We start from the raw sequence: 13,699 nt of genomic DNA, 5'->3' as shown, positions 1-13,699 counted from the left end.
TTTTTTTTTTTTCTGTAGGAAGTTTTATCCACATAATGAAGAACTTCATACTAAGATGAGATTCTTTCTCTGATAAATTAGAAATCCTCCCTTCAGTGTTACAGCTCATTTAGAATTTGCCTAGCAGGTTTTCCAGTCTTTGCTAGAAAACACTCCAGAAAATATTTTTTTAAAAAAAATCTTCCATTTACATATAAATTTTGATAGAGAATGGACAAAGCACTACCTCTGCAGTGGAACTGCCCTTGCTACCCTTGGACTAATGAAGGAGCAAAGACTGTAAGTGCTTTATCCATATCTCCCACAATCTGCAGTCAACCCAAAGGAGAGGAGGCTAGTCTGTCTCCAATGAATCCAACCCACCTCCTCCATTTGTCACCAAGAAGGAAATCCCCAGCTTGGGCCCACACACAGACCCTCCATTCTGGGCTGACTGAACTGAGAAATTGCTGACCTGCATCTCTCTGGGGGTGGAGCTCCAGGAATAAGACCCCTTCCTCTGCCACCTCCAAGTTGGGAGACAGAACACAAACCTTGAGATCATCCCAGAGCTGTGGTGGCCATCCTGAGTGCCAAGCCATGATCTATAGCCAGCACTAAAGTGTAAGAGGCACCCACATTTTCAGAGCATTGAAAGAGAGCACAACTGCAACTATAAGGAAATAGAGAAGTGACACAACTGAGTAAGAATCTACCAAGTGAACATTACACCTAAGCACTCACCAAAGCTTTGAGATCACACCCCAAAGTTTCAACACCAAAAAATACCTCACTAACATAACCCCTGAGAAACCAAAGACAAGAAGTCAGCTACAAATAAAGACCCTGCACAAAGCCTCAGCCCTGTGAAAACATCCAGAAAAAAAGTCTGTTGACGGTACTCAAGCTACACTGCAGTTAAAGGAACATGCACATGCAAAGATGGGAAAGAGCCAATGTAAGAACTCCAGAACTTGGACCTCTTCCTTACACCTTATACAAAAATTAACTCAAGGTGGATTAAAGACTTAAATGTAAAACACAAAACTATAAAAACCCTTGAAGAAAATCTAGGCAGTACCATTCAGGCCATAGGCATGAGCAAAGACGTCATGACAAAAAGCCAAAAGCAACAAAAGTCAAAATTGACAAATGGGATCTAATTAAATTAAAGAACTTCTGCACAGTAAAAGAAACTAGCATCAGAGTGAACAGGTAACCTACAGAATGGGAGAAAATTTTTGCAACTTACCCATCTGACAAAGGCCTAATATCCAGAATTTACAAGAAACTTAAACATATTTACAAGAAAAATACAAAAAACCCCATCAAAAAGTGAGAAAAGGATATGAACAGACACTTTTCAAAAGAAGACATTCACATGGCCAAAAAATATAAGGAAAAAAGCTCAACATCACTGATCATCAAAGAAATGCAAATCAAAGCCATGATGAGACACCATCTCACGCCAGTCCGAATGGCAATTATTAAAAAGTCAAGAAACAATATATGCTGACGAAGCTGTGAAGAAATAGGAATGCTTTTAAATTGTTGATGGAAATGTAAATTAGTTCAACCATTGTGGAAGACAGTGTGGTGATACCTCAAGGATCTAGAACCAGAAATGCCATTTGACCCAGTAATCCCATTACTGGGTATATACCCAAAGAAATATAAATCATTCTACTATAAAGATACACACACGTGTATGTTTACTGCAGCACTATTTATTACAGCAAAGACATGGAACCAATCCAAGTGTCCATCAATGATAGACTGGATAAAGAAATGTGGCACATATACACCATGGAATACTATACAACTATAAAAAGGAATTTCCTTTGCAGGGATCATGGATGAAGGTTGATGCCATTGTCCTTGGTAAAATAACACAGGAACAGAAAACAAAACACTGCATGTTCTCACTCATAAGTGGGAGCTAAACAGTGAGAACATATGGACACAGAGAGGGGAACAACACACCAGGGTCTATTCGGGGGTGAGGGGTAAGTGGAGGGATCTTAGAGGATGAGTCAATAGATACAGCAAACCACCATGGCACACATATACCTATGTAACAAACCTGCATATTCTGCACATGCATCCCATATATTTAAGAAGAAAAAAAAGCCCCTGAAATACATAGTAATAAATTACCGTAATCTAATTTTTTCTGCTGTTACTATAATGGGCAATAAACATAGAAAATTAAAGTTACTTCAAAAACATGAAAGAAAAAAAAACTCAAATGGTCAGAATGTCCTATGTCATCCAAATGACCATACTATTTCTACAACAGGGGATTTTAAAAAGTATGAGTTGGCTGAAATGGCAGAAATAGAATTCCGAATATGGATAGGAACGAATACCATCAGGATTTAGGAGAATGGCAAATCTCAATCCAAGGAAACTAAGAATCACAATAAAATGATACACAAGTTGACAAGTGAAATAGCCAGTATGAAAAACAGATCCTAATGGATCTGACAGAGCTGAAAACACACTATAAGAATTTTACAGTGCAATCACAAATATTAAGAGCAGAACAGATATTCTACTCAGAATAGATTATTTCTGAGAAAAGAGCATCAGAAATTGAAGACTGGATCTCTCAAAAAAGGAGAGTCAGACAAAAATTGAAAAAAAACGAAAAGGAATAATTGAAATCTCTGAGAAATATGGGATTATGTAAAGAGGCCAAATCTGTGAATCACTGGCATCTCTGAAAAGGACAGTGAGAAAACAAGCTGGGAAATGTATTTCAGGACATCATCCGTGAAAACTTCAACCTTTCTAGAGAGGCCAACAGTCAAATTCGGGAAATACAGAGACTCCTGCAAGATTCTACAAAATAAGATAATCCCCAAGAAAAATAATCATCAGATTTTTCAAGGTCAAAATGAGAGAATTTTATAGGCAGCTAGAGAAAAAGGGCAGGTCACCTACAAAGAGAGCCCCATCAGGCTAACAGCAGACCTCTCAGTTGAAACCCTACAAGCCAGAAGAGATGCAGGGCCTACAGTCAACATTCTTAAATTTAAAAAAAAAAAAAAAAACTTAAACCAAGAATCTCGTATTCAGTCAAACTAAGGTTCCTAAGTAAAAGAGTAAATTCTTTTCAGACACACAAATGATGATGGAGTTCATTAACAACAGACTTGCCTTACAAGAAACTGTAAAACATCTGACAAAGGGCTAATATCCAGAATCTACAAGGAACTTAAACAAATTTACAAGAAAAAAACAAACAACCCCATCAAAAATAGGCAAAGGATATGAACAGACACTTTTCAATAGAAGCCATTTTTTCCCCCTGAGATTAACCAACATCTTCCTATTTCCTCCCAGCTTCAGTTGCTTATCTTTATTTTACTTTTTACTTTTTATTGCATTTTAGGTTTTGGGGTACATGTGAAGGACATGCAAGATTGTAGCATAGGTACACACATGGCAGTGTGATTTGCTGCCTTCCTCCCCATCAGCTATATCTGGCATTTCTCCCCATGCTATCTCTCCCCAACTCCCCACCCCTTGCTGTCCCTCCCCTATTTCCCCCCGACAGACCCCAGTGTGTGATGCTCCCCTCCCTGTGTCATGTGTTCTCACTGTTCAACACCCACCTATGAGTGAGAACATGCGGTGTTTGGTTTTCTGTTCTTGTGTCAGTTTGCTGAGAATGGTGGTTTCCAGGTTCATCCATGTCCCTACAAAGGACACGAACTCATTGTTTTTGATGGCTTCATAATATTCCATGGTGTATATGTGCCACATTTTCCCTGTCCAGTCTATCATCGATGGGCATTTGGGTTGATTCCAGGCCTTTGCAATTGTAAGCAGTGCTGCAATGAACATTCATGTGCATGTGTCCTTATAGAACTATTTATAATCCTCTGGATATATACCCAGTAATAGGATTGCTGGGTCAAATGGAATTTCTATTTCTGGGTCATTGAGGAATCACCACATTGTCTTCCACAATGGTTGAACTAATTTACATTCCCACTAACAGTGTAAAAGTGTTCCTATTTCTCCACATCCTCTCCAGCATCTGTTGTCTCCAGGTTTTTTAATGATCACCATTCTAACTGGCATGAGATGGTATCTCAATGTAGTTTTGATTTGCGTTTCTCTAATGACCAGTGATGATGAGCATTTTTTCATATGTTTGTTGGCCTCATGTATGTCTTCTTTTCTAAAGTGTCTGTTCAGATCCTTTGCCCACTTTTGAATGGGCTTGTTTGTTTTTTTCTTGTAAATCTGTTTTAGTTCTCTGCAGATTCTGGATATTAGCCCTTTGTCAGATGGGTAGATTGCAAAAATTTTTTCCCATTCTGTTGGTTGCGTATTCACTCTAATGACTGTTTCTTTTGCCGTGCAGAAGCTGTGGAGTTTGATTAGGTCCCATCTGTCTATTTTGGCTTTTGTTGCCAATGCTTTTGGTGTTTTAGTCATGAAGTCCTTGCCTATGTCTATGTCCTGAATGGTTTTGCCTGGACTTTCTTCTAGGGTTTTTATGGTGTTAGGTCTATGTTTAAGTCTTTAATCCATCTGGAGTTAATTTTAGTGTAAGGTGTCAGGAAGGGGTCCAGTTTCTGCTTTCTGCACATGGCTAGCCAGTTTTCCCAACACCATTTATTAAACAGAGACTCTTTTCCCCATTGCTTGTTTTTGTCAGGTTTGTCAAAGATCAGATGGCTCTAGATGTGTTGTGTTGCCCCTGAGGCCTCTGTTCTGTTCCATTGGTCTATATCTCTTTTTTGGTACCAGTACCATGCTGTTTTGATTACTGTAGCCTTGTAGTATAGTCTGAAGTCTGGTAGTGTGATGCCTCCCGCTTTGTGCTTTTTGCTTAGAATTGACTTGGCTATGCAGGTCTCTTTTGGTTTCATATGAAGTTTAAGGTATTTTTTTCCAGTTCTGTGAAGAAGGTCATTGGTAGCTTGGCGGGGATAGCATTGAATCTGTAAATTACTTTGGGCAGTATGGCCATTTTCATGATATTGATTCTTCCTAACCATGAACATGGAATGTTTCTCCATCTGTTTGTGTCTTCTCTTATTTCATTGAGCAGTGGCTTGTAGTTCTCCTTGAAGAGGTCCTTTACGTTCCTTGTTAGTTGTATTTCTAGGTATTTTATTCTCTTTGTAGCAATTGTGAATGGCAGTTCGTTCTTGATTTGGCTCTCTTTAAGCCTGTTATTGGTGTATAGGAATGCTTGTGATTTTTGCACATTGATTTCGTATCCTGAGACTTTGCTGAAGTCACTTATCATTTTCAGGAAATTTTGGGCTGAGACGATGGGGTCTTGTAGATATATAATCATGTCATCTGCAAATAGAGACAATTTGACTTCCTCCTTTCCTATTTGAATACCTTTTATTTCTTTTTCTTGCCTGATTGTTCTGGCTAGAACTTCCAATTCTACATTGAATAGGAGTGGTGAGAGAGGGCATCCTTGTCTAGTGCCAGATTTCAAAGGAAATGCTTCCAGTTTTTGCCCATTCAGTATGATAGTGGCTGTTGGTTTGTTTTAAATAGCTTTTATTATTTTGAGATATGTTTCGTCAATACCTAGTTTATTGAGGGTTTTTAGCATAAAGGGATGTTGAATTTTGTCAAAGGCCTTCTTTGCATCAATTGAGATAATCATGTGGTTTTTGTCTTTGGTTCTGTTTATGTGGTGAATTATGTTATAAACATATGCGTATGTTGAACCAGCCTTGCATCCCTCAGATGAAGCCTACTTGATCATGGTGGATAGTTTTTTGATGTGCTGTTGCAATCGGTCTACCCATATTTTATTGAAGATTTTTGCATCTATTTTCATCATGGATATTGGCCTGAAGTTTTTTTTGCTTGCTGAATCTCTGATGGGTTTTGGTAGCAGGATGATGTTGGTCTCATAAAATGATTTGGGAAGGATTCCCTCTTTTTGGATTGTTTGGGATAGTTTCAGAAGGAATGGTACCAGCTCCTCTTAAAAGAAGGCATTTAGGCAGCCAACAAACATGAAAAAAAGCTCATCATCACTGGTCATTAGAGAAATGCAAATCAAAATCACATTGAGATACCATCTCATGTCAGTTAGAATGGTGATCATTAAAAAATCAGGTGACAACAGATCCTGGAGAGGATGTGGAGACATGGGAATGCTTTTACACTGTTGGTGGGAGTGTAAATTAGTTCAACTGTTGTGGAAGACAGTGTAGCAATTCCTCAAGGATCTAGATCTAGAAATACCATTTGACCCAGCAACCCTATTACTGGGTATCTACCCAAAGGATTATAAATCATTCTATTAAAAAGACACATGCACACATATGTTTATTGCAGCACAGTTTACAATAGCAAAGACTTGGAACCAACCCAAATGTCGATCAGTGATAGACTGGATAAAGAAAATGTGGCACATATATACATCATGGAATACTATGCAGTCATAAAAAATGATGAGTTCATGTTCTTTGCAGGGACATAGATGAAGCTGGAAATCATCATTCTCAGCAAACTGACACAAGAATAGAAAGCCAAACACTGCATGTTCTCACTCATAAGTGGGTGTTGAACAATGAGAACACGTGGACACAGGGAGGGGAACATCACACACTGGAGCTTATTGGGGGGGTCAGGGGCCAGAGGGGGATGGCATTAGGAGAAATACCTAATGTAGGTAACAAGGTGATGGATGCAGCAAACCACTATGACACAGGTATACCTATGTAACAAGCCTGCATGTTCTGCACATGTACTCCAAAACTTTGGATAATAATATCCAAAGGATTATAAATCGTTCTACTATAAGGACACATGCACACGAATGTTCACTGCAGCACTGTTTACAATAGCAAAGACCTGGAACCAACCCAAATGCCCATCAATGATAGACTGGACAGGGAAAATGTGGCACATATACACCATGGAATATTATGCAGCCATCAAAAACAATGAGTTCGTGTCCTTTGTAGGGACATGGATGAACCTGGAAACCACCATTCTCAGCAAACTGACACAAGAACAGAAAACCAAACACCGCATGTTCTCACTTATAGGCGGGTGTTGAACAATGAGAACACATGGACACAGGGAGGGGAGCACTACACATCGGGGTCTGTTGGCGGGAAACAGGGGAGGGACAGTGTGGGGTGGGGAGTTGGGGAGAGATAGCATGGGGAGAAATGCCAGATATAGCTGATGGGGAGGAAGGCAGCAAATCACACTGCCATGTGTGTACCTATGCAACAATCTTGCATGTCCTTCATATGTACCCCAAAATCTAAAATGCAATAGAAAAAATAAAAATAAAGTATAATAATAATTTAAAAATAGGAATACTAAATATGGAAAGGAAAGACCATTACCAGCCAATACAAAAACACACTTAAATGCACAGACCAGTGAAATTATAAAGCAACTACACAAATAAGCCAGCATAATAACCAGCTTACAACACAATGACAGTATCAAATACATACATATTCATACTAACCTTGAAAGTAAATGGGCTAAATGCCTCTCTTAAAAGACACAGAGTGGCAAGCTAAAGAACAAAAGCAAGAGCTAATGGTATGCTGCCTTCAAGAAACCCAGCTCATGTGCAATGTCACACATAGGCTCAAAATAAAGGGATGGAAGAAAATCTACCAAGCGAATGGAAATTAGGAAAAATCAGATGTTGCAATCCTAATTTCAAATGAAACAAACTTTAAACCAACAAAGATTTTTAAAAAAAGAAGACAAAAAAGGGCATTACATACTGGTAAAGGGTTCAATTCAACAGGAAGACCTAACTACCCTAAACGTATATTCATCCAACACTGGAGCACTCCAATTCATAAAGCAAGCTCTAAGAGACCTACAAAGAGACTTAGACTCCTACACAATAATAATGGGAGATCTCAATACTCCACTGACAGTATTAGACAGATAACCGAGGCAGAAAATTCACAAAGATATTCGGGACCTGAACTCTACATTGGACCAAATGAATCTGACAGACCTTTATAGAACTCTCCACTGAAAAACAACAGAATATAAATTCTTCTCACCACCAAAGGGCACATACTCTAAAATTGACCACATAATTGGTCATAAAGCAATTCTCAGAAAATGCAAAAGAACTGAAATTATGTCAAACACACTCGTGAACTACCATGCAATAAAAATTGAAATCAAGACTCAAAAAAACATTGCTCAAACCCACACAATTACATGGAAATCAAACAACATGTTCCTGAATGACCTTTGGGTAAATAACAAAATTAAGCAGAATCAGTAAATTTTTTGAAACTAATGAGAACAAAGATACAATATACCAGAATCTCTGGGACACAGCTAAGGCAATGTTAAGAGATAAATTCAAAGCACAACACAACCATATCAAAAAGCTGGAAGGATCTCAAATTAATGACCTAATATCACAACTGAGAGAATGAGAGAAGCAAGGGCAAATTAACCCCCAAACTAGCAGAAGACAATAAATAACCAAGAACAGGGCTGAACTGAAGGAAATCAAGACATAAAAAAAATTCAAAAGACAACAAATCCAATAGTTAATTTTTTGAAAAAAATTAGTAAGATAGATAAGCCACCAACTAGACTAATAAAGCAGAAAAGAGAGGAGATCCAAATAAATACAAATAAAAAAGGGATGTTATGCACACATACTAGAAAACCTAGAAGAGATGGATAAATTCCTGGACACATACCCCCTTCCAAGACTAAACCAGGAAGAAATTGATTCCCTGAACAGACCAATAACAAGGTCTGAAATTGAATCCATAATAAATAGCCTACCAACCCGAAACAAACAAAAAACCCAGGACCAGATGGATTCACAGTCAAATTCTACCAGATGTAGAAAGAAGAGCTGGTAACATTCCTTTTGAAACTATTCCAAAAAAATTGAAGAGGAAGAACTCCTCCTCAACTCATTCTATGAGATGAGCATCACCCTGATAGCAAAACCTGGCAGACACACAAGAGAAAATAAAACTTCAGGCTAATATCCTCAATGAAAATCAATTCAAAATTCCTCAACAAAATACTTGCAAACAATCTAGCAGCACATCAAAAAGCTGCTAATCCACCACAATCAAGTAGGCTTCATCCCCAGGATGCCAGGTTAGCTCATCATATGCAAATCAATAAATGTGATTCGTCACATAAACAGAACTACAGACAAAAACAACGTAATTATCTCAATAAATGCAAAAAAGGCTTTTGATAAAATTCAGCATCGCTTCATGCTAACAACTCTCAATAAAATAGGGATCAAAAGAACATATCTTAAAATAATAAAAGCCATGTATTACAAACCTGCAGCCAACATCAGACTGAATGGGCAAAAACTGGAAGTATTCCCTATTGAAAACCAGCACAAGATAAGGATGATCTCTCTCACCACTCCTATTTAACATATATTGGAAGTCCTGACCAGTGCAATCAGGCAAGAGAAAGAAATAAAGGGCATCCAAATAGGAAGACAGGGAGTCAAACTATCCCTGTTTGTAGAGGACATGATCCTATGTCTAGAAAATCCCATCGTCTCAGTCCAAAAGCTCCTTCAGCTAACAAACAACTTTAGTATAGTTTCAGGATACAAAATCAATGTAAGAAAATCACTAACATCCCTATATACCAACAGCAGCCAAGCCAAGAGCCAAATCAAGAATGTAATCCCATCCACAACTGCCACAAAAAGCATAAAATACCTAGGAATACAGCTAACAGGGGTGGAAAGATCTCTACAATGAGAATTATAAAACACTGCCCAAAGAAATCAGAGATGACATAAACAAACGGAAAAACATTCCATGTTCTTGGATAGGAAATATCAATATTGTTAAAATGGCCATAGTGCCCAAAGCAATTTACAGTTTCAATGCAACTCCTATCAAACTACCAGTAACATTATTTACAGAACTAGAAAAAAGTATTTTAAAATGCATATGGAACCAAAAAAGAGTCTGAATCATCAAGTTAATCCTAAGCAAAAAGAATAAAGCTGGTGGCATCATGTTCTCTGACTTCAAAGTATACTATAGGGCTCTAGTAACCAAAACATTATGGTGCTCGTACAAGAACAGACACATAGAACAATGGAATAAAATAGAGAATCCAGAAATAAGATCACACACCTATGACCATCTGATCTTCAACAGAGCTGACAAAAACGAGCAACAGGGATATTGGCCTGAAGTTTTCCCTTTTTGTTGAGTCTCTGCCAAGTTTTGGTATCAGGATGATGTTGGTCTCATAAAATGATTTGGGGAGGATTCCGTCTTTTTGTTTGGAATAGCTTCAGAAGGAGTGGTACCAGCTCCTCTTTGTACATCTGGTAGAATTCGGCTGTGAACCCACCCAGACCTGGACTTTTTTGGATTGGTTGGCTATTAATTGCTGCCTTGACTTCCGCCCTTGTTATTGGTCTATTCAGGGTTTCAATTTCTTCCTGGTTTAGGCTTGAGAGGGTGCAGGTGTCCAGGAATTTATCCATTTCTTCCAGGTTTACTGGTTTATGTGCATAGAGTTGTTTGTCGTAATCTCTGAGGGTAGTTTGTATTTCTGTGGAATCGGTGGCAATATCCCCTTTATTGTTTTTTATTGCATCTATTTGATTCTTCTCTCTTTTCTTTTTTATTAATCTGGCTAGCAGTCTATTTTGTTGATCTTTTCAAAAAACCAGCTCATGGATTTATTAATTTTTTGAAGGGTTTTTGTGTTTCTATCTCCTTCAGTTCTGCTCTGATCTTAGTTATTTCTTGTCTTCTGCTAGCTTTTGAGTTTTTTTGATCTTGCTCCTCTAGCTCTTTCAATTTTGATGACAGGGTGTCGATTTTGGATCTTTCCTTGCTTCTAATGTGGGCATTTATTGCTATAAATTTCCCTCTAGACACTGCTTTAAATATGTCCCCGTGATTCTGGTATGTTGTGTCTTTGTTCTCATTGGTTTTGAAGAACATCTTTATTTCTGCCTTTATTTCATTGTTTATCCAGTCAACATTCAAGAGCCAGTTGTTCAGTTTCCATGAAGTTGTATGGTTCTGAGTTAGTTTCTCAATCCTGAGTTCTAATTTGATTGCACTGTGGTCTGAGAGACTGTTTGTTATGATTTCCATTCTTTTGGATTTGCTGAGGAGTGATTTACTTCCAATCACGTGGTCAATTTTAGGATAGGTGTGATGTGGTGCTGAGAAGAATGTATATTCTGTGGATTTGGGGTGGAGAGTTCTATAGATGTCAATTAGATCCACTTGGTCCAGATCTGAGTTCAAGTCCTGGATATCCTTGTAAATTTTCTGTCTCATTGATCTGTCTAATATTGACAGTGGAGTGTTAAAGTTTCCCAATATTATTGTGAAGGAGTCTAAGTCTCTTTGCAGATTGTTAAGAACTTGCTTCATCATTCTCAGCAAACTGACACAAGTATGGAAAGTCAAATGTTCTCACTCATTGGTGGGTGTTGAACAATGAAAACACATTGAAACAGGGAGGGAACATCACACACTGGGGCCTGTTGGGGGACCTAGGGGAGGGACAGCAAGGGGTGAGGAGAGATAATATGGGGAGAAATGCCAAATATATAGGTGACAGAGGGTTGAGACAGCAAACCACCTTGTCATGTATGTACCTATGCAACAATCCTGCATGATCTGCACATGTACCCCAGAACCTAAAGTACAAGAAAAACAAACAAACAAAAAACCAACGAGCAATAGGGAAGGAACTCCCGATTCAATAAATGGTGTTGAGATAACTGGCTAGCTATATGCAGAAGATTGAAACTGGACTCCTTCCTTATACCATATAAAAACTCCTTCTTTATACATATAAAAACTAACTCAAGATGGACTAAAGACTTACATGTAAAACCCACAACTATAAAAACCCTGGAAGACAAACTAGGCAGTACCATTCAGGACACAGGCATATGCAAAGATTTAATGACAAAGACACAAAAAGCAATCAAAACAAAAGCAAAAATTGTCAAATGGGCTCTAATTATACTAAAGAGCTTCTGCACAGCAAAAGTACCTATCAACAGGGTAAACAGACAACCTATGGGATGGAAGAAAATTTTTCCAAACTATGCATTTGACAAAGGTTTAATATACACCTCTATTAGGAATTTAAACAAATTCACAAGAAAAAACCCAAACAACCCAATTAAAAAGTGAACAAGGGACATAAACAAAATGCTTTTCAGAAGAAGACATACAAATGGCCAAAAAGCATATGAAAAAAAGCTCAATATCACTGATCATGAGAGAAACAAAAATCAAAATTACAATGAAATACCATCTCACAGCAGTCAGAATGCCTATTATTAAAAAGTTAAAAAATAAATAAATAAATAACTGATGCTGGCAAGGTTGCAAAGAAAAGGGAACACCTATACACTGTTGGTGGGAGTGTAAATTAGTTCAACAATTGTGAAAATTGGTGTGGCAATTCCTCAAAGAGCTAAAAACAGAACAACTATTCAACCCAGCAATCCCATTAATAGGTATATACTCAAAGGAATATAAATCATTCTATCATAAAGACACATGAACATAAATGTTCATTGTAGCACTATTCACAATAGCAAAGGCATGGAATCAACCTAAATGCCCAGTGACAGACTAGATAAAGAAAATGTGGTACATACACATCATGGAATATTATGCAGCTATAAAAAAAGATCAAGATCCTGTCTTTTGCAAGAACATGGATGGAGCTGGAGGCCATTATCCTTAGGAAACTAACGCAGAAGAAGAAAACCAAATACCACGTTTTCACTTTTAAGTGGGAACTAAATTGTGAGAACTCATGGACACAAGAAAGGGAACAACAGATGCTGGGGCCTACTTGAGGGTTGAGGATGGAGGGACAGAAAGGAGCAGAAAAATAGTTATTGAGTACTAGACTTGGTAGTTGGGTGATGAAATAATTTGTACAACAAATCTCCATGACACGAATTTACCTATCTTTGTAACAAACCTTCACATGTACCCTTGAACCTAAAGTAAAAGTTTAAAGAGAGAGAGAGAGTGGACAAAGCAGGTGTATGCAACTCTCACAGGTACAAGTAAAGGACCTAGTTTGAAATATTCACACTGAAAATTAACCATAGTAGCTTATTGGAAAGATTTTGTGTAAAGACTAGTACAAGACCCCATATGGCACAATGGTGAGGAGCATCATCTCTAGGAGTCATGGAGACTTGGATTTGAAGCCCAGCTCCTCCAAGCTGTGTTCTTTAATCAAGTTGCCTAACATCTCTGTGTCTCACTTTACTCCTACGATTAAGTGAGTAATAGCCATTTAGTACAGTAGACAACACATATTAGACACACAAATGATAACTATTGACATTATTAAAGAACATTTAAGGCTGAACTCAGCAAGACTTACTGGTGGGCCTGCTGGTCCCAGAGCTACTTCATTAGTTTCAGAACAGGAGCAGGAACGTGGAAGATCTGGACAAGACTCATCATCTCTCTGAAAATAAACAACAACAAAAAAGCACAACCATTAGCATGACAATTTACACAAATGGCTTTATTGGCTCAAAGAAAACAGTTTAAGATATTTTTAGATTTCTAAGTGCGCATTAGAAAGGCATAGAATCCACTCCTGATTACAAAATCTTTTCTGTATAGAAAAATGAATGGGTACCTTCTGGTCACTGATAATCACTATTATCAATGGTTGCTGCTAAAATGAGCTTGGGAATCCA

General features: G+C 37.9%; 1 protein-coding gene and 1 non-coding gene across 5 annotated transcripts in view; one reads left to right on the top strand and one right to left on the bottom strand.

Annotated features, from left to right (window-relative positions):
* The window catches only part of COL14A1 (collagen type XIV alpha 1 chain), a 257,258-nt gene that overhangs the window by 70,824 nt on the left and 172,735 nt on the right, over positions 1-13,699 (bottom strand). For all 4 annotated transcript variants that reach the window (XM_032252681.1, XM_032252674.1, XM_032252687.1 and 1 more), the window contains exon 36: positions 13,375-13,461. In XM_032252681.1, the coding sequence (XP_032108572.1) occupies positions 13,375-13,461 (87 nt within the window). The remainder of the gene's footprint in view (positions 1-13,374; positions 13,462-13,699) is intronic.
* Positions 94-155, top strand: LOC116536069. Its single transcript, XR_004262465.1, has one exon. It is a non-coding gene; the product is annotated as a U7 small nuclear RNA (small nuclear RNA).

Source organism: Sapajus apella, unplaced genomic scaffold, assembly GCF_009761245.1.
Source record: "Sapajus apella isolate SASKATOON/1434 unplaced genomic scaffold, GSC_monkey_1.0 scaffold3, whole genome shotgun sequence".
Classification (NCBI taxonomy): domain Eukaryota; kingdom Metazoa; phylum Chordata; class Mammalia; order Primates; family Cebidae; genus Sapajus; species Sapajus apella.
This window is presented reverse-complemented; position numbering and strand designations above follow the sequence as displayed.